We start from the raw sequence: 18,330 nt of genomic DNA on the forward strand, positions 1-18,330 counted from the left end.
AGAGTGTTAACAAAAACAAAATGAATGCTAATCAAAAGACAATTTGAAGTCACGATAACAAAAAGGGAAAAGCAGCGATTAAGGAGGGGGAGGATGTTGTTAGGTCCCGAGGACAACTGAGAGGGGCGGGGGGGAGGGGTGAATCAATTGTCTAAAACTTTAAACCAAAAACAACTTAATCAATTACTGCTTTAATACTGGTGAGACAGTCTGTTATACCGGTGGACAGATTTAACAGATAAATGCAATACCGGTAAAGATAAATGTATGAAACCAAAACATAAAATCATCCACAACACATGACATCAATATTTGTATGTGGAAACCCTGTAAGGGGAAAAACCACGATGGGAAACCTTACCCACAATCAGATGATACTACTGCAAATAGTAAGTGTACATAAATGGGGTTTGCACATGCAGAAAGGCCAAGCGCCTAGAGCTCACTGCTCAAACACAAATGGGAGTCACACTGACTACAATTTGGATGGTTAAGTCCAATAAGAATGTACTACTTGAAATAGCATCTTCATATGCTGGATTCAGTACCGGTGTAATGCTGATATGCCTTCACAAAACCCTAGCTTCACCTTCAAATGATGTCTTCGTGTATATCTCTGCTTGATCTCGCATATATCTTCACAATATACCTTCTTCACATTCCACACTTGATCTTACAATTAAGATCTTACATTTATACCATAACCTAAGACCAATTTTAGTAGGTGGGCTCTACAAGATATTACAATAAAAACATTTTACAAACAATATAATATTCGATGCAATAACCAATTGAACATGTCGACTTAATGCATTTACAACATTAATTAATCATCTCCATAGCATGCCATGCTGATCTGGAAAAGATAAGCCTGTCGGTGTAACCCTGGATAACCCTGAACCTATTTGCCGGTAAGAGCAAATATGCAAATATGAATATACCCATGATTAAATCTCCAAGATAAGATGTCCACACGATGTCTTCGACATTACCAAGTGTCTTTCATGCCATACCAAGTGCCGATGATCATTATATCCTGCCAGTGTACCATATACTAGTAACTGTGCAATAGTTACTTGCTTGCCGGTGAATGTTTGATGGCTCTCCAAAGTGCTTTTAGTAGGTGTTGACCTCAATGACAAAACCATACCAAAATACCAACAATCTCCCCCTTTGGCATTGATAGCAACACAAGATGGAAAAACCATCAAAGTGCCAAAATAGAAATGCCAAGTACCATAAACCAACAATCTCCAAAAAGATCATAACCAGAAATCAAGATCTCTCCTAAATAACAATCTCTCCCCCTTGGAGCAACATGTGATTTCCAAAGTTTTCCCATACCAATCTTTCCTCAAAAGATAATGTGTTTTTCCATAGATATCTCTCCCCCTTTGACATCAAATGCCAAAGTTACAACATACCAATTGTTTTATACAAAATACCAACCAATTTCACTATACCAACTACTCCCCCTGAGAAGTAGCTTCCTCATCAAAGCTGGAGTAAGAATATATCTCTGTTAATTCTGTCGGTTGATGACAGACATCAACTTTTTAAGTGTCTACCAGTGGGGATATGACCCCAAGTTGTTCTCTAAGATATTCAAAGGTCTACTTAGGCAAAGGTTTAGTGAAAATATCTGCAAGTTGTTCTTTAGTATTCACATAAACCAGTTGTATTTCTTTTGCTTCAACTTTTTCCCTTAGAAAATTCAGTTTGATAGAGACATGTTTTGTTTTAGAATGTAATACCGGATTCTTAGATGTATCAATTGCTGTTGTGTTATCACAATAGATAGTTATAGGTTCTTTGCATTTTGCCTTCAAGTCTTTCAACATTTTTTTAAGCCAAATTACCTATGTACAGTTAGTTGCTGCTGCAACATATTCTGATTCTGCTGTTGATAAAGATGTACAACTCTGTTTCTTACTTAACCAAGAAACTAATCTGTTCCCAAGAAAAAATGCTCCTCCGATGGTGCTTTTTCTATCATCAATGTCTCTTGCCCAATTTGCATTTGTGTATCCACATAATTCAAAGTTTTCATCTCTAGGATACCATAAACCAAGATTTGGGGTGCCTTGTAAGTACCGGAAAATCCTTTTTACTGCCGATTCATGATTTTCTCTGGGATTACTCTGAAATCTTGAAACAATACGTATTGCATTCATGATATCAAGTCTTGTTTGTGTTAAATACAGTAAACCTCCTATCATAGATTTGTACCTTGTTGGATTAACTGGTGTAGATTCATCTTTTAAAGATAGTTTGTCATTTGTAGTCATAGGTGTGCTTACTGATTTAGAGTTTTCCATCCCAAATTTCTTAAGTAACTCCTTTAAGTATTTTGATTGACTCAAAAATATACCTTTTTCAGTCTATGAAATCTGCAATCCTAAAAAGAATCTTACTTCACCAATCATAGACATTTCAAATTATTGCTGCATTTTAATAGAAAAGTCTTTACACAATCCATCTTCTCCTCCAAAAACTATATCATCAACAAAAACTTCAACAGCCAAGATGTCGTCATTAGTCACTTTATAGTATAAGTTACTGTCAGCATTACCTTTAGAAAAACCAATTTTCAAAAGATACTTATCCAATCTTGCATACCAAGCTCTTGGAGCTTGCTTCAATCCATATAGGGCTTTCCTTAACCTGCAAACCATATCTTTGTCATCTATCAAAAAAAATCCATCAGGTTGTTCAATATAGACCTCCTCTTCAAGATTTCCATTCAGAAATGCACATTTAATATACATATGATATACTTTGTAGTTCTTATGTGCTGCAAAAGCCAAAAATAATCTAACTGCCTCAATTCTAGCTACCGGTGCAAAGGTTTCATTGTAGTCAATTCCTTCTTTCTGAGAGTATCCCTTACACACTAGTCTTGCTTTATTTCTGATAACTTTACCATCTTCATTAAGTTTGTTTCTGAATACCCATTTGGTTCCAATTACATTTTTATCTTTAGGCCGGGGAACTAATGTCCAAGTATTGTTTTTCTCAATTTGTTCTAATTCATCTTCCATAGCTTTAGTCCAATACTTATCTTCACATGCCTCATTAACTGATGATGGTTCAATTTGAGAAATAAGACATACCTCTTCATTTGCCAATCTTCCTCTTGTCATAACTCCTTTGTATTTGTTTCCAATTATCTGATCTTCAGAATGATTCAATCTTATATACCGGGGTGTCTTTGCTTGTTGTTGTTCCTCAGTCACAATGGAGTTTTCAAATGATACCAGTGTAACTGTATCTTCACTCTGTACCGGTGGATTCAATGTAGGTTCATTTACTAGAATTTCTGTTGTCGGTTCAGAATCTATGTACCTTGAAGTACCTTTGAATTGTTCATCAATCTTTACATTTGTACTTTCAACAATTTTCTGCAATCTCTTGTTAAAACATCTATATGCTTTACTCTTAGATGAATAACCAAGAAATATACCTTCATCACTTCTAGGATCAAATTTCCCAATATACTCATCTCTTCTAATGTAGCATTTGCTTCCAAATATTTTGAAATATTTAAGAGTAGGAGTAATACCAAACCATAGTTCATGAGGTGTCTTACCGGTTTCACCTTTGATGTGAACTTTGTTGAATGTATAGACTGTTGTACTGACTGCTTCTCTCCAATACACGTGGTAAATTTACTTCTGATAACATACTTCTTGCTGCATCCAAGATAGTTCTGTTTTTCCTTTCAACAACTCCATTTTGCTGAGGTGTCCGGGGTGCTGATAGCTGTCTTCTGATTCCATTCACTTCACAGAATGTATTAAACTCTTTAGATGTGAATTCTCCTCCTTGATCTGATCTTAAACAATTAATTTTCTTACTGGTTTCATTTTCAACCATTGCTTTGAACAGTTTAAATTTTCCAAGTGCTTCTAATTTTTCTCTAAGAAAAGTAACCCAACACATTCTAGAATAGTCATCAATGATTAGCATGAAATATCTATCACCTTGTAAGCTTTTAGTTCTAGCTGGACCACATAAATCAGTGTGAATTAAATCAAGAGCATTATTTGATTTTTCAGGAATACTTTTGAAACTAGCTCTAACCTGTTTTCCAAATTGACATTCCTTACATATTGTATTCTGAGGTTTGACAATCTTAGGTAAATCTCTAACTGCCTTAGTAGTACTGATTTTTATTATGCAATCAAAGTTTACATGACAGAGTCTCTTATGCCATAACCAACTTTCATCTATATGTGCAATCAAGCATGTCTTTTCACTATTATTCAAATGAAAGATATTACCTCTAGTCTGATTACCGGTTGCAATTTCTAAGCCAGTTTTGTTCATGATTTTGCATTTTCCATTCTTAAATTGTAACTAAAATCCTTTCTCAACTAATTGACCAACACTCAAAAGATTATGTTTTAAACCTTCAACATAGTAGACATTGTCAGTGTTATGTTTACCATCAAGAGATATTGAACCCTTACTTCTGGTTTGACAAGCTTTGTCATCTCCAAATCTTACTAAGCCGCCATTGTATTCTTGAAAGTTTAAGAATTTACCTTTATCACCTGTCATATGATGTGAGCATCCAGAGTCAATTATCCATTCATCTTTTACCTCAATTTTAGCTGCCAAGGCTTGTTCTACCGGTTGCACTGCAGGTGTCGGTTGATCTTCTGTTATAGCAACAAAAACCCATCCATTGTCTGTCGGATCTTCTTCAGAATCATCAGTCACTCCTTCATCAGCTACATAACAAGTTTGTCCTTATTTTTCTTGAATCTGTATCTTTGATATTCAGGGTTAGGTTTGTATATCCTTCTAGCTTCTTCTCTTAGTCTAGCATGTCTATCAGGGCATCTTGAAGCCATATGACCAATCTTGTTGCAGTTAAAACATTTAAAGGGTACTTTACCTTCATACTTACTTCCAACTGGACCTTTAGGCATTTTTCTTGCAAATAGTGCTTCAAGTTCTTCAAGTTCTGTCCTACTTTCTTCAAGTTCTCTTGCATAAAAGGCTTTCCAATCAGATTTGTCAAATGATGATGCAGATGATATTGATGCTTTGAAAGCTAAATTTGTCTTTATAGTAGCAACAGGACCAAATTCCTTAATTTCAAAAGCTGAAAGTTTTCCAATCAGTGTATCCCTAGTTACTAATGTATTAGGCATTGTTCTTAATTCATTTATAGCAGTAACCTTCATTTTGTATGCCGGTGGCAGTCCTCTTAAAACTTTTGAAACAATTTCATCTTCACTTGGAGTTCCTCCACAACATTTTATACCTAAAACAATTTCATTTACTCTTTCCATAAAAGCAAAAAAAAATTCATCTTCTTCCATTTTCAGATTTTCATACCTGACCCGGAAGCTTTCAAGTTTTGCAATTTTGACTATGGAATCTCCTTCATTCAATGTTTCCAAATGATCCCAAATAGCTTTAGCAGTAGACCTATCTGATAGTCCCATGATCTGTTGATCTGATAATGCATTCAAAAGTGCTTCTCTTGCTTTGCAATCATTTTCTTCATCTTTAGTCAAGTTAGCTGGAGCAGGCTGACCTGGAGTAGCAGCAGTATAACCATTCTTTGTAACATCCCAGATGTCCTTTCCAATGCAATCCAGATGTGTCTCCATTCTAATCTTCCATATCCCATAGTTGGTTCCATCAAGTTTAGGACTGTCCTTCCTGAAATAATTAGTAGACATTGGATCTCCTCAAGTTGTTAAACTTCTGCAAAAGAGGACTTAGCTCTGATACCAATTGTTAGGTCCCGGGGACAACTGAGAGGTGGGGGGGGTGAATCAGTTGTCTAAAACTTTAAACCAAAAACAACTTAATCAATTACTGCTTTAATACCGGTGAGATAGTCTGTTATATCGGTGGACAGATTTAACAGATAAATGCAATACCGGTAAAGATAAATGTATGAAACCAAAACATAAAATCATCCACCACACATGACATCAATATTTGTACGTGGAAACCCTGTAAAGGGAAAAACCATGGTGGGAAACCTTACCCACAATCAGATGATACTACTGCAAATAGTAAGTGTACATAAATGGGGTCTGCACATGCAGAAAGGCCAAGTGCCTAGAGCTCACTGCTCAAACACAAATGGGAGTCACACTGACTACAATTTGGATGGTTAAATCCAATAAGAATGTACTGCTTGAAATAACATCTTCATATACTGGATTCAGTACCAGTGTAATGTTGATATGCCTTCACAAACCCTAGCTTCACCTTCAAATGATGTCTTCGTGTATAGCTCTGTTTGATCTCGCATATCTCTTCACAATATACCTTCTTCACATTCCACACTTGATCTTACAATTAAGATCTTACATTTATACCATAACCTAAGACCAATTTTAGTAGGTGGGCTCTACAAGATATTACAATAAAAACATTTTACAAACAATATAATATCCGATGCAATAACCGATTGAACATGTCAGCTTAATGCATATACAACATTAATTAATCATCTCCATAGCGTGCCATGTTGATCTAGAAAAGATAAGCCTGGCGGTGTAACCCTAGATAACCCTGGACCTATTTGTCGGTAAGAGCAAATATGCAAATATGAATATACCAACGATTAAATCTCCAAGATAAGATGTCCACACGATGTCTTCGACATTACCAAGTGTCTTCCATGCCATACCAAGTGTCGGTGATCATTATATCCTGCCGGTGTACCATATACCAGTAACTGTGCAATAGTTACTTGCTTGCCGGTGAATGTTTGCTGGCTCTCCAAAGTGCTTTTAGTAGGTGTTGACATCAATGACAAAACCATACCAAAATACCAACAGCTGTGACTCTCATTACAGCCACGTCTCTTCCCAAGGGAGCCCTCTTATCATATTTAAGGGAAGCTCGATACCTCTCACGGGAGTAGGAAGGGGGAAGAAAATAGAAAAGGAGAGGCACGGTAGAGAATAAGGAGAAGATAATAAGGAAGGAGCACGATAATAGAAAAGCACAAAAGGAACCTCCCAGTCAGCCAGTGGGATAAGCAAAATCAGTCAGAGTAATAACAGGTACGTATTTTATGATTTTCTGAGTCAGCATTGAATCATATAAGTCAGTTCAATATATGTATTAGAGTCCAAAGATGTGCATTACTGAATATAAATTAAGGTGGGTGTTCTTAAATAGATTTATGACAATTAAATTAAGTGGAAGGGTAAATTATATATGTATTTATAAGACGGCGTTAAAATCAAAGTATTGTTAGATATAACATTTAAAGGTAAATCTGTGCATAAATCCAAGAATACAGAATACAATCAAAATTCAGTCACACAAGTTATTATAATGCTGTGAACTCATATGATATAATAAGTAATTAATTAATTGTAATGGAATAATGACATTAAATGGTTAATATTGATACATAGTAATACTAACAAAAAACATTGATGAAAACCCAACACAAAGCACGAATGTAGTGTAATTTAATGTAATGATAAATGATTGTCAAAATGGAATGAATTGAATATATATAATAAATGATTCACTGATGAGGTAACTTGAATAAATATAATAAATGATTCACTGCAAAAGAGGGATCCTCTCTTAAGTACTCCACTCCATAGTGGATACCTGATACCTGCCACATGGAGCCAAGAGGGGCGAAGCATCTACTCTTGGGCTTAAGGGAGAAGGTAGTTGTGATGAGGGGGAACGGCGATAGAACACCTCTCTGGGTACGCCACTCCATGATGGATGCCTAACACCTGCCATATGGAGCCAAGGGGGATATGGTATTCTGCCCTTGGGCCTAGGAGGGATGGTTTCTTGGACACCCTATCCAACTAATGGACTAAAGGAATTGATTAATAACTGACTTTTATATAATAATGTGATCTCCTCTAAGAACTATAATAATCTGATTATCCAACAGTTACAATTCTAACAATCATTAATATAGCAGATTTGATATCATTTAATTTAATTCATATTTCAGTTTAAATATTGTTTCTTATATGTTCTCTACTTTGGTTGCAAGAAAACAGTATATAAAGGTACACCTATAAAATCCAATTACCTATTTATAGATTTGGCCAAATATAGGTTAAATTAAGGTGTAACTAATTAGGGGACATTACATGCGGAAGTTATTAGAGCAATGGCGCAAAATTCCAAAGAATGGATAGAAGATGTTTACACTGAAGCGGGAAAATTCATCGAGGACCTAGCTCAACTTCATTCAAAGTTCATGGCCCTCTTGAGCAGATTGGAGACAGCAGAAGGATTGTGGGAGGATGTGCACATATACCAAGACTTAACCATTCCGCAACTCAGGGCTCTGACGAAGATTCCAAGGCAAATTCTGATTGATGGGAAGTAATTCAGGAGAATGAATCTTATGACTTTCCCCAATGGTTCTACGTCGTTTGCTCAAGAAAGAACACCTTCGATAAATTCAGCATAGAGTCCTTTACTTTGAAAGATTCCATCAGAGGGGTGCAGGAGGACATCATCAGTGCAATTGAGGCATTGTTCGTAAGGAAACTCAATGACGGTGGAATAACAGTGAACTCCTTGAAATCTCAATTGCACAAGTTCTTCTTCTTAGGTTCATTCCCTAAGGAACATTTTGCAAATGTTTCTTCATTTTCCAGTATAATGAAGAAGACATAGGAAATCATGATGGAATGGGAGAGTTTCTTTTCCAAGAGCAAGGAAGAAATTGCCTTGATGGAATTTGACATTGAAAATGTGCCAAGTGTCTCCATCAGAGAGCTGGAAGCCGTTGTCAACAAATTCATTGCATACGCCATAAATGAACGAGATAATGGTCGTCCATTCTTGGACGGGAATCTTTTAGTTGAATAGTGGTAGCGTATTTACTGCTGGTGGTATTTTGACTAAGTGTTGATCCAATCAATGCATGTCGTCATCGCATGAGGAATCTTCTTGCATGCAACCACCTATTTATGATTCTATGACAGATTCTTTGTGCATGTCGTCATCGCATGAAGAATGATGGGCATTTATTCCTTGCATGGAGATGTTTATTATATTTTGGGCGTGATCGGTATAGTGGGGTGCATTTAATGTACTAGTGGGCGCTATTTTAGGCTCATGGAATAATTGTATATGGGCTTTATGAGGTATTTATTGCCGATTCCCACCTTGTTGCATCTTGAGTGGAGAATCTTCTAGGGTGAAACCCTAATTAGGGTTTGCATGGCTTGAGGCCTATATAAAGGGGTGACCCCCCTTGTTTGTAAAAGGAGGAGAGATTATTATCTGAGATTGTTGCATCAGGATTGTTGAAGTAGCTAACTTAATACATTGTTCAATTTTGATGGTGTATTCTTTTTCTATTTTAGCAATCTGCATGGTCTTGCTCTCTTCAGTTAGATTAGATTTTGCTTACATGCTGTTAGGAGAACCGGATTTCATAGGAGTACTTGTTGCGGAATCTAAGCTCATACTTTTGGTGTGCAGCTAATTGTTGTATACCGTGCAAAGTTAGTCTGAGCCTTTTGTTATGTGTGTACACTTAACTTCGATCATTAGTGAAGATTGTTCGATCCGATGGTCCATATTGGTGATCTAAAAAACCTCTACACACCCTTTGAAGATTGCACCGCCTTCGTGTAGTTGCGCTCTGCTGGCGAAGCGAAGCATGGTTTGATTTTGCATGAGTGATCCCGTCTCCTGTTCTTAGGATTAGATTAGATTTAGCATAGTTCCCTCTACCCTACTCTCATTTACTTTCTACATAATTCGAAAAATCTTTAAAAAATCTAAAACTAGGGCTTTCATTGCAAATCATCCATAAAGAAATCCTTGAGCTTGCATGAGTTTTCTTCAATTGAACACACATAAGGCCCCTTGGGTTAACAGCAAACCCATCAAACAACTAAGTCACATCCACGCACTAAAGGAACCTTGGAATTAGCCGTTTGAACTTTAAGCAATCTTAGCATACGGACTGATCTTGATCAAGTGAGGAAAAGGTGACAGTTGGTGAATTTATTATGTGTTTGACGCTGTAAAAAACACGTCAACAAGTAGTTTTGCACTCCAAAAAATGTATAACTCCAATGGTTGCTTTGGTTGAGACATTTTTTCTGAAATGTTTATAACAATCCTGTAGGTTGAACCTTGACAGTTTAGTAACTCAATTGTAATTTGTAATCTAATTGGATTTGTGTGTCATTGCTTGTGGGAATAGAGTGTGAAGGTTGTATGTTATATCAAAAAATTATGAGTTGCATGATTTGATTTCAGAATACAATGGCAATATTTTTGCATTTCTGATAGCCGATAGGCCATATTCTAGACTATCAGTAAACATGTAATGTCCCCAACTAGGAGGCTGCCAATTCCCATTGATTGACATACATCAGTATGCATTTAAATCAGATTAAGAAACAATTAATGATTCATAATACATTTGACAATTAACATACTTAAGCCCCAATTCCTTATTCCTCTCCTAATCATCAACCGTAAAAGGAGGATGGGGAATTACTTGTCATAGGGTGCTTGGAAACCAACCCACAAGTAGACTCCCTCAAGGCTTCAGGACCCCGTCCATATCCCAACTTGGGATTCACCTCCTTGTGAGGAATTACTCCGCCTCTCCCTAACAAAACCAACCTATCCTCTTAAGGGGCAATAGCGAATGACTAAGGAAAGAGCTAGGATTGTACTAACTTCAAATGGATTATGAATAGTTATCTAATTAATTAAATTAAGCCAATTATTATATAAACTTGATTTACCAATGTATATCTTGTTATTTCTGCAATAATGTATAAGAGAAGAATAATTATAATATCTATATTATAGGCCCTATATCTGCCTTAACTCTAGTAACATTCAGACATAATCATAATTGTAAATAAGTATTTAATTTATAATCAAGATCATCATACCAAACTGATATTTTCAACAATGGCTGTGATAATCTGCCAGCTAAGAAATTCGAACTTGCAGGGATTCTGATTTCTAAATCTTTAATGATTATTATTTTCTTCTTATTCCATCCCATGCCCCGTTACTCCCATTTTCCTCTCTACATTTATATCTTCTCCTTCTAAAAGTTAAAAAGTTATACTGTTTGGAAATGACACCTCTTCAGAAGAGACGTGTCTTTACTTTTCCTAATCGCTATCTTATAGAATAACCCTCAATACAATAATATTTGTTTAATAATCATTTATTACCAATTAAGCATGTCCTTCATGTAATGCAATCGCACCTGTTAGGAATGCATATCAAACAAAACATCTGTTAGTTAATGCCCCAATTAAATCACTGCTTAACATGATCGATCTCTTTGTAAATAGTGAACTAAACCACAGGCCTCTTCCATGTTGACTTGGAAATCTTCTTACTAATCAATGCTTTGTCAGTCTTTGTCTTGGATCACTTGGTCTTTATTGCTGTGAGGTCGATCATATATTGCTATTCATATTTTGACATTGCTGTTTATATTAACATAGACTCCTACTGTTATGATTTTGTCTTGTCTGATACGGTCTATAGAAATTAGGACAATTTTCTGATATGAAGGTAAAAGATTTAACTCTGATGGGGCATGACAAAACAAGGAATCAATTTTCTTCCAAAAAATACAATGACTCCTGGTGTTTCTGATCAGAATTGCATACCATAGGAATACAGCAAGACATATTTAACTTGAGTCTCACCGTGCAACAATACTTTCATTTGTTGTAGTTCCAATGGCATCCTTGAAAAGCTTCTTAATCGCCAATCAATTGGGTGTATGGATGTTTCTTTGCAATCTGGTATGTATTTTCAAAGAGGTTGCACTGACTTGCCCTAATTATGCTGTTTTAGGAGTACAAAATATGCAGTCATTGTGTCTAAGCTCACTTTTGCTGCATATTGTCTTCCTCATGGTTCTTGTTGATGTTATCTCAAGCAAACTAAAGGTTCTCTTTAAGAGTATGGAAAAACAATTTGGGTAATGTGGAAGATCATTTTTTGTGTAAACTGCAAATACAAAGTTTTAAAATAAATGGCATACCCCTTTATTATCACTCAGGGAGGCAACTGAACTTGACAGATTGCATGTAAAATTGATGCATTATAGAAGAGAGCATGAACCTGCCAGGGTTTGACCCTCGAGCCATTGCGCTGAGAAGCACGCCAAATGTTTTGCTAAAACACAAATCAGCAGACAAATGCTATTGATATCTAAAATTGAATCGAGAAACACTAAACAGTTTATTTTTTATTTGCTATGCTATTTATGCATTTGCAGTTTATGAATAATATATTTATTTTCTGAGTTCTTGTATGTGACTATAATTAACTTCTTGTTTTTCAGTTTTTTCTCAATTAAGGAAAGAGTTTGACCTTAGCATGGGCAGCAAATTCCTTTTGTCTTCATGGATTCTATCAAACCTGTCTAAATTACTGGATGCGTACGAGTTATAATACTGGTTAGGCAAGCAATGATGACTGTGTTCTTCTGAGTTTAGTAAATTTGGGTTTTGATGGGTCAGACAATAAAGTAAAGCAATACAAAAGAGTGATTTGTTACTCAGAAGCATGAGAATTAAGTCCATAATATGAACATTGCAGGGCCAAAACCATCCATAATTGAATCCACATGGACATGGCAACACGGCAACAAACTACCAAACTAAAGAAATTAACCAGAGAAACTAGGAAGTAAAAGCAGAATAGGCTGGTGCATCTAGAAACACTGTAACATCATGATAAAGACCCTTAACAACTGATTTTGTGCCCCTCTTCTTGAAGCTCTCACTATCTATTGTTCCCTATGTGGCACAGAGCTTTCCAGGGGTCTTCAGAGATTGACCTGATCTGATGCTTCAGAAAGTTGAATTCAAGGACCATGGTAACATTTTAATGGGCCAGGAGCTATGGGGCTTCCAACAAGTTCACACCAAAATGCCACAGGAAGAATGACTTCAGGTTAACCCTTAATCACAATGCCTTTGGGGAGACGCACCATAAGAATGGTGTGTTGAAAAGTTACAGGCATCCCACAGCTCTCCCCGTACCTCCCCTTGTTAATTAGAGCACTTCCCAAAAATTTCTTCATACTATCTTGAAGAATCTTTTATCTCCCGAACCTCATGTGCCACTGCCTCCAGTATGGTTTTGAAATAAATTACATCCACATTAATAGTCAACTTATGGTGTAGGGAATTGAGCTCAGACCTTGAGAAGGACATTTTAATTAAGGGTCTGCAACACACAAACTTTCATTACCTAGTCACAGATCCCTGACAATTTCCCATTGAACTCCCCTCTGCTAATATAAAGCAGCAACTATAATATAACTTACCCTATGAAGCGGTAGAAGCACCAAATGAGGGTGCATCATCATGAGGACCTTTGTCCCAAATATCAATAGAATGTTCTAAAATATTTAGAGGAGGGTGGCCCATCTGATGCTAGCCATGATTTCACTTTCCTGTCTTTCTTCCCCGTCATATGCAGGGTAGGTGAAGATGTGTGGCTAAAGCCAAGCACAGATGACACTTATCCTATTGGGAAGGAGTACAACCTGCAGAATTACTATCCCTGCTAACAGATTTGGAATGTTTGAAACAATGCCCCTCATGGTTTGAATGGGCTTCCTTGTTGTCCATGCCTGGGAAAATTACCACCTACTAGAGGAGCCCTGGTCATAGTGCACAGGATATGGACTCAGTAGGAGATGAGATGCTGCAGGAGTGTGAATTCTGTTTCAACTTTCTGATCTTGACTCTCAAATGTATAACATAACATGTTGGGCGCTTGGGATTTGCAACACCAAAATGTTCAAACCTCTTGCTTAGAGGAAGGTTCTGATTTATCAGATGCCATGCAAAACTGGGCTCCCTGAGATCTAAAGACACAAACCAAATTCTTTGTAAAAATACTGCAGCGAAGAATTTACATTTCATCTACCACTGATATTTTCCTTCTTGAAGTTTGCCTGAAGAAAGCCAAAGAAAACCTCTTAGAGTGTATGTAGAAAAAGAGTTTCAACAGTGCAGATACAATCCTTCCACCATTTTAATGGGTAAGTAAGAGTTTGTGAAAGAGAGTATCATGTATGTTGTCTTGTGTTTCTTTGAAGGTAAGTTTTTTTATGTGAGTTGGAGTCTTGTTCGGAGTGCAAATTAGGAAAGCCAATATCTTGAAGTTTTAAAAAAGCAACTGTAATAATTTTAATGCTTTGCATGGAACATTAAATAATAGCTTTAGCTTCAAGGCATCTGAAGTGGCTTGCGATGGAGAGTCAAAAACCATAAGCGGTGGTCACTGACGGTAGGGTTCCATGGAAGGGATTGCTGATGCTATTTTTTACAGCTCATGTGGTCCCATGAAGTTTATTTCATTGTGAAACTGCAAAGATTGGAATCTACACCTGGAAATGCACAGGGACTGTTTGTTAAAGGGAGTATTTAAGCTATCAGATGAGTGGGGGGCTGGAACTTTGCAATACTAAATTTTTAGCAGTTTTCTTGATAAATGCTAATTTTTTTAAAGGTTCTACAAACAGTGAAGTAAAAGTTCTCCTGCAGTTCTCTAGCAGCACAAAAATATTTTGTCGTATGGGACCCTATTCCTGCATTTAGCTCTTTAATTTTCTTAGTGGAACCTGCTGCAAAAATTGCTCAAGCATCCTTCTAGGAGTTAAGGAGGTGAAAGAGTGCCTAGAAGCCTGTATTTGTAATGTCCCCTTTTTGGGACATTAGGAAAATCCATTAAATAATTAAGTTTAAGTTGTCTAAACATGATAACTTAAAAGACAACTTAATTTAATTATTTATCTAAGCAGATTAAAGTGGCTTTTTATGTCAATATCAAATTACAAAGCAAAGTCACTTAATTAATAGAAGGGAATTCCAAGAGACAGGCAGTGGGCAAACGAAGAGTCACAGGGTTGAGTTATTTAATAACTTGGAGAGGCTCATTTTGGCATGCTTGGTTTATATTTGGTTTTGTATTCTCTTGGAGAATTCAGGTAAGCTGTGGCTTTCAGCTGGTTTGGGGATGGAAACCCTCAAGCTTGGACAGTGGACGGAAACCCATTGTCAAAGAAGTTATCACACAGGTGACTCAATTGTTCTTTTAATGTTTTGCTGGTTATCCAATCTAACTGTAAGTTCTGTGACTACAATTGGACTTTTTTGGTAAATGCAACACTGAAGATTTCAATGCAATATTTTTTCTATTTCAGAATTATTGTTTCAGTCTGAAATTTAATGTTTATCAGTATAATCTTGATAATAAAATTGTAGCCAATTGCATACAAAATTGTTGTTAAATTCTGTGAACATTGGGTGAAAATCTGGAACAAATATCCTAGAGGGATATTTCAGTATTCAATTTGTGAGGTTACAGTATTGGTATAAATCATAGAAATCCATATCTACAAATACATAAAAGTTTTTCAAAGGATCCATTTGAAACTTATAAGGAAACTTTCAATACCTGTAATTGCTTCCTCATTGAGAAAATTAAATTGGATAATCTGCATGATAGGCAATTTTGACATGGCAAGTGCTACATAAGCCAAACTCAAGATACTGCTGACCAGTTTGAAGTCAAGAGCAGAACTAGAAGTAATGAATCAAATTCAATTTAATGCAGTATTAGAGTCTTAATCAAGGTTTAAATAACCGATGGACTGTTCCAGAACAAATCCAGACCAGGACTATCTTAAAGTAAGTTGCACATTAAATGGATGAGGACTTTAGATCAGACAACCCAACCAGCTTCAACATCTTAGTAACCAGAAAGAGAATTTTTATTTATATTCATTTTGTTTACCCTAACATTTCTCTTAGAAAAGAATGCCACTATGCACGATACTAAGATCAAAGATTCTATAAGACCTTAGTAGCACACAATCATTCCATTACATTCAAAAAAATCTCATTACCAGGACAAATTATCGATCAAAATACCACTTATATGATCTTGTATATTCAAGAATTATGGATCTAAGTCCAGCTTCGTACTCTTGGAGCTCTGTCCTAAAGTCTACCTGAACCTTTTTGGCTCCCCAAGCTATGGTCTGATGATAAGTTGTTTCATTTATCTTTTTGAAACTTATAAGCAAACTTTCATGCCTGTATTTAAGTCCTTGTTGAAAAAATTAACTTTGATAATCTGCATAATAGCAATTTTGTCATGGCAAGCATGTTACATGAGCCATACTCAAGATGCTCACCAGTTCAAATACAAAAGCAGATGTACTGGATCAATTTCAATTGAATGAAATATGTGTGAATCCAACTGGAGTCTTAATCAAGGCTTAAATAATGGATGGATTGTTCCAGAACAAATCTAAACTGAAACTATCTTAAAGCAAGCTGCATGTTAAATGGATCAGACATCCCAACCAGCTTCAACATCTTAGTGAGCAGAAAGAGAATTTATATTTATATTCATCCTATGCTACATTTCTCTTAGCAAAGAATAGCACTGAGCATGATACTAAGACCAAAGATTGTATAAGAACTTAGTATCATGCAATCATTCCATTACATTCGAAAAAACCTCAAAATTATTAACTACCAAGACAAATTATCGATCAATATACCACCTAAATGATCTTTGTTTATTCAAGAATTATGGACCCAACCCTAGCTCCATGCTCTTGAAGCTCTGTCTTAAAGTTTACCTTAGCATCTTTGGCTCGCCAGTCTATGGCCTGGTGATAGGTGGGTGTGCTTCCCTGCAAGATAGCTCGGGCACAAATCTTAGCTGGCTCATTATATGGTTTCCATCCAGTGATAAATGTTGTTATTGTATAATGAATGTGTGGGGAGTTAAGTGTCCTCTATCAATAATATAAAATAAAAAAAAGAATCTACGAAAGAAAAAAGATACATGGAGATTATTCCAGATACACAGGATTTTAACATGAAATAAGCAGCCACAAACATGGCATATCTTAGCAATTTGACAAGGAATTAAACAACATTTTAGAGTTTTGTTTAGCTCTAAAAACAACAGCATTTAACACAGACAATACGAATTCCCCTATCTCAGAAAAGAAATTCATCAATTTCTATCTCAATTTTCTCTCCATCATCAAAAGGATCATCTTTCCTAGGTGGCCTTGGTGGCAGAGGAAGTGATGGCAGCCCTCTTCCCTTCTTCTTATTCCTTGGCCGTGCCTGCCCATCATAGAAAAATCTTATCCTTGGACTATTTAAGGTCAATTTTTTGAAAAAAAAAATACCAATTGATACTCTTAAATTTCAAATTCTAAACAAATTTCGTGTGACCTGATAGTGATTTTTTCTCAAACATTCCCACCCCATAGAGATATTATAAAAAAATTGTCAGACTTCTAATGAGTATTCCAGTCCTAAGTTTTTAGGCCACATAATTTTAAAAAATAGGTAAGGTATATGAATACATACATTTCCAAACGAGTGATTGAATCTCTTGCCCTTTTTTGTCCGCCTATCACCCCTACCACACTGGACTGGAACCAAATACAGCAATTATAAGTCTTTTTCGATCAGAACAGTAAGTAAGAAATACACAGTTCTCGGAATGCATTTCTACAGAAATTGTGGAAGCAAAATTCTACAGACTAACGGAAAAAAATAAGTAAGAAATACCCAATCGTAGAAAGACACATTTCTATAAAAATCATGACAATCCATGTCAATAAAACTAAGAAAAATCAAAGATTGTTTATCTTACTTGAAGGGTAACATTGTGCTGGAACAGCAAAGGAAACTGAGGTTCTGTTCTGTACACACCCCTTCACATGCTTCCATGAAAAAGACGAGGGAAGCTGCACGCAGCTATGAGCTGCGGCCATTTTTAATGCCATACAGAAACACAACTCTTACTGGCTAACAAACAACGAAAGGAAAGGATTGGAATTGGGATCATGCACCATTTTCTTTTGGCATCTAGATAACTAGCAATTACCGCTAATTGTCATATAGGATAAGTCAGGTTTATGTGGAATTCAAATATTTTCTTGCGAAGAGATAAACTCTAAATTTTGGAATGAATTTAATTGAAAAAAAATTGGGAGCCATTTCGTAGGGAAGTACCATAGATTTTAAAATTTATTGGAGAGATATTTAAGGGGATAATGACTTATGATCTCCTTTAAGGGGGAGTTATAAAGTTCAAAAAAAAATTGTTATAAAATTAATTGAAATCTTTTTTAAAAAATAGTTTTGGCAGCTTAACCTTTTTTTCTGTCACTTGTCAAGTATATGCAATTTTTTAATTTTTAATAATTTTTTTTTTTTTTATAATATTTGTTTTTCATTTGAATTGATTATGCTAAATAGTAAAAAGAATAAGACCACCAGACTAAGAAATCATCAC

General features: G+C 35.9%; 1 protein-coding gene across 1 annotated transcript; it reads right to left on the bottom strand.

Moving 5' to 3' along the window:
* Positions 1-16,384: 16,384 nt before the first annotated feature.
* Positions 16,385-17,978, bottom strand: LOC131037919 (small ribosomal subunit protein bTHXc). The gene is made up of 3 exons (XM_057970167.2): positions 17,686-17,978; positions 17,397-17,461; positions 16,385-17,147 (listed from the first exon to the last, which is right to left on the bottom strand). Exons 1-3 carry the CDS (start codon positions 17,816-17,818, stop codon positions 17,016-17,018), a joined length of 330 nt encoding a protein of 109 aa, XP_057826150.2. The 5' UTR covers positions 17,819-17,978; the 3' UTR covers positions 16,385-17,015.
* Positions 17,979-18,330: the final 352 nt, after the last annotated feature.

Source organism: Cryptomeria japonica, chromosome 9 (assembly GCF_030272615.1).
Source record: "Cryptomeria japonica chromosome 9, Sugi_1.0, whole genome shotgun sequence".
NCBI lineage: Eukaryota > Viridiplantae > Streptophyta > Pinopsida > Cupressales > Cupressaceae > Cryptomeria > Cryptomeria japonica.

What these genes read in the sequence shown, in the direction of transcription:
- LOC131037919 (XM_057970167.2), bottom strand. Translation starts at nt 17,818, where the DNA reads ATGGCATTAAAAATGGCCGCAGCTCATAGCTGCGTGCAGCTTCCCTCG. An exon ending in AGCACAATGTTACCCTTCAA is followed by an intron (nt 17,462 to 17,685) that starts GTAAGATAAACA and finishes ATTTGGTTCCAG; the next exon opens with TCCAGTGTGGTAGGGGTGAT. An exon ending in TCAATCACTCGTTTGGAAAT is followed by an intron (nt 17,148 to 17,396) that starts GTATGTATTCAT and finishes TATGATGGGCAG; the next exon opens with GCACGGCCAAGGAATAAGAA.